Source organism: Limulus polyphemus, unplaced genomic scaffold, assembly GCF_000517525.1.
Source record: "Limulus polyphemus unplaced genomic scaffold, Limulus_polyphemus-2.1.2 Scaffold2923, whole genome shotgun sequence".
NCBI classification, from domain to species: Eukaryota; Metazoa; Arthropoda; class Merostomata; order Xiphosura; family Limulidae; genus Limulus; species Limulus polyphemus.
The window spans coordinates 107,190-109,636 of NW_013668533.1; the positions used below are offsets into that span (position 1 = coordinate 107,190).

At 34.5% G+C, this 2,447-nt stretch overlaps 1 protein-coding gene across 4 annotated transcripts in view; it reads left to right on the forward strand.

Moving 5' to 3' along the window:
• Positions 1-2,447, forward strand: part of LOC106468227 (furin-like protease 1) — a 114,075-nt gene that overhangs the window by 72,873 nt on the left and 38,755 nt on the right. For all 4 annotated transcript variants that reach the window (XM_022396559.1, XM_022396558.1, XM_022396560.1 and 1 more), the window contains exon 6: positions 1,916-2,004. In XM_022396559.1, coding sequence (XP_022252267.1) covers positions 1,916-2,004 — 89 coding nt within the window. The remainder of the gene's footprint in view (positions 1-1,915; positions 2,005-2,447) is intronic.

Below are 2,447 nucleotides of genomic sequence, written 5' to 3' on the forward strand. Positions count from 1 at the left end.
CGTTCGGTTCGGTAAGTAGTACTACTACTACTTACTTAGTTACGTACTACTACTACTACTAAGTAGTATATATATATATATAATATATATATATATATATATATATATATATAGTGGTCCAATTGCCCTAACTACAAACATGGTATATAGGGACCGTGGCCCTATAATTCCCACCCCAAGCAGTGGAGCCTTGGCTATCTAGTTGGGGCCTGGCCAGGAGTGATGGTAAATCATGTAAAGTTCAACCAACAGTACATGAATTATGTTCTGGATGAAGAGCATACCTGTTCTGAATGTAGTGTGGTTACCCCACCAGGGTGCCAATCCTCTATTGACACACCCATGATCACACGCTTTCTGTATGGATAATTCCCTCACCAGCCCCTCCACCTTCTCGATATGGGATTCTAGCTGTAAGTGTGAGAAGAGATAAGTATGTTTTGGAAGTTAACATTTTCTTAAATAGATAATGTATTTTCAATAATACTTACCTCCATTCACACTCTCCCATCCTTCCTCCCCACTAACTGCCAGTGCTAGAGACTGGGATTGAGTCAGTTTCAAAAAAGTGATAACATTATCTGAATGAGGTGCTTATATAAGGGATCAGGATAGAGGGTGCATTGATGTAGATGGAGAGTGTCACGAGACAAAATCTGCAAAGGCAGTTAAGTGTGGTATGAAAGATTGGAGCAAGCGAGAACAAACTGGACCAATGCTCAGATGGGCAAAGGAAGAAACCCTGGCAGTCGAGTAATAGCTGTAAGTGTGAATAGAGATAAGCATTATTGGAAATACATTTTGGATTTTAAAAAATGTTAACTTTTGATTACATGATTATTTCTGTGACATTAATTGATTTAAGTGTAATTTTGAATAACACAGGATCTCTTCCTCATCCAGAGGCACCTAAATGTGAGGGATTAGATGTAAAAAGATTTGGGAAGTATAAAAATTTGTGAAATTTATTTAAGTTGCAGCATACAATGAGATATGACTATTATAATTTACAGTTTTTGAAACTGATGAAAATTAACCAATTTATGACTGAACACATTGTCAGAAGAAACCCTATAATTGATGAGAGTACTTCTTGCTGTGTAACTTATGGGTCTGCTATGTGAGCCTTCTTCTTCTTCTTCTTTGCCTATCATTGCATCTGTTTTTCAGACCAGAGCCCAATAGATCTTCAACTGGAATTTTGCCACATGTTATTGTCAGTTAATGTTTCTCCTTTAGTTACCTGCATGTGTAAGGTTCTGAGAAGTTCAACTTGCAGCCTGTGCATCTGCTGTGGATATAATTATGTTGGACATTTGACAACCTTTGTTGAGGCAAATCTGCCTATAAAGCCTAGAGATGCTGTGGTGGCACTCAAAAAAATAGTGATAATAATAACCTTCTGCCAGATAAGGAGATCAAGAACATGAAAATTAATAAAGGGATAACAAGTTTGAGTATGTGACTGTTGCTGATAAAGTGAGGCAAACATTCCAAAACCCTGTCTTTAGATTGCTCACAACTCCTGACTGACGTATGTTACCATCATATGGATTTCATATTTGTATATAGCAAATTCAGGAGTTTCCAACTGTGTATTTAATATCTCCAAGAAACAGTTACTGGAGTTTTTGTTCTTTTCTCTGCCACACAAAAACACTAACTTGCCTTTGGTTTTGGGAGAAGTCCTGTGTTAGACAGTTATGTGACACTAATTTATGTATTTCATGCTCTTAGGTATTGAGTTAATTGCCTGGCTCTGTTTATTTATATTTGAATTTTCATATTAAATGAATAATAACCACTAGCTGATAGAGATAAACAGAAGAAAAATGTATAGCATTTTATAGTTAATAAAGAGGTTGCCATCTGTAAGAGTTTGATAAACATTAACTATTTTTGTTTTCACTTGTAGGCATGGAACCAGATGTGCAGGAGAAGTGGCTGCAGCACATAACAACAGTATTTGTACAGTTGGTGTGGCTTTTGAGGCAAGTGTTGGAGGTATGATCATTTTTTAAACATAAGTAACTGTTAAGTATAATATTAATTTTTCTTCATTGCTTTTTTTCCTGCAAGTCTCATGTGTGTAAAAACTAATTTTTCTCAGAAATAATCATATCATTTAACATTCAACAACTAAATAGGCACTAACATATGTTCATTTAAGAAATATTTTAAAATATAAGTAACTACAAGTTCAGTATAAGATCAGTAATAACTTTCCTTATGTAAATCTTGATTTTCACTTCAGATTTGTAAGTGCCAATTTTAAAGTGTCCAACAATTGCTTAATAATCTCACAAATGTCATACAGAATGTTTTAATTAGAAATAGATTTGAAGTAAAGCAAAGTGTTAGAAGCAGTTTTTGAATCATTCACAAATAATTCTCAGATTTAAAACCTGTATATATATATATATATATATACACACACACACACACAC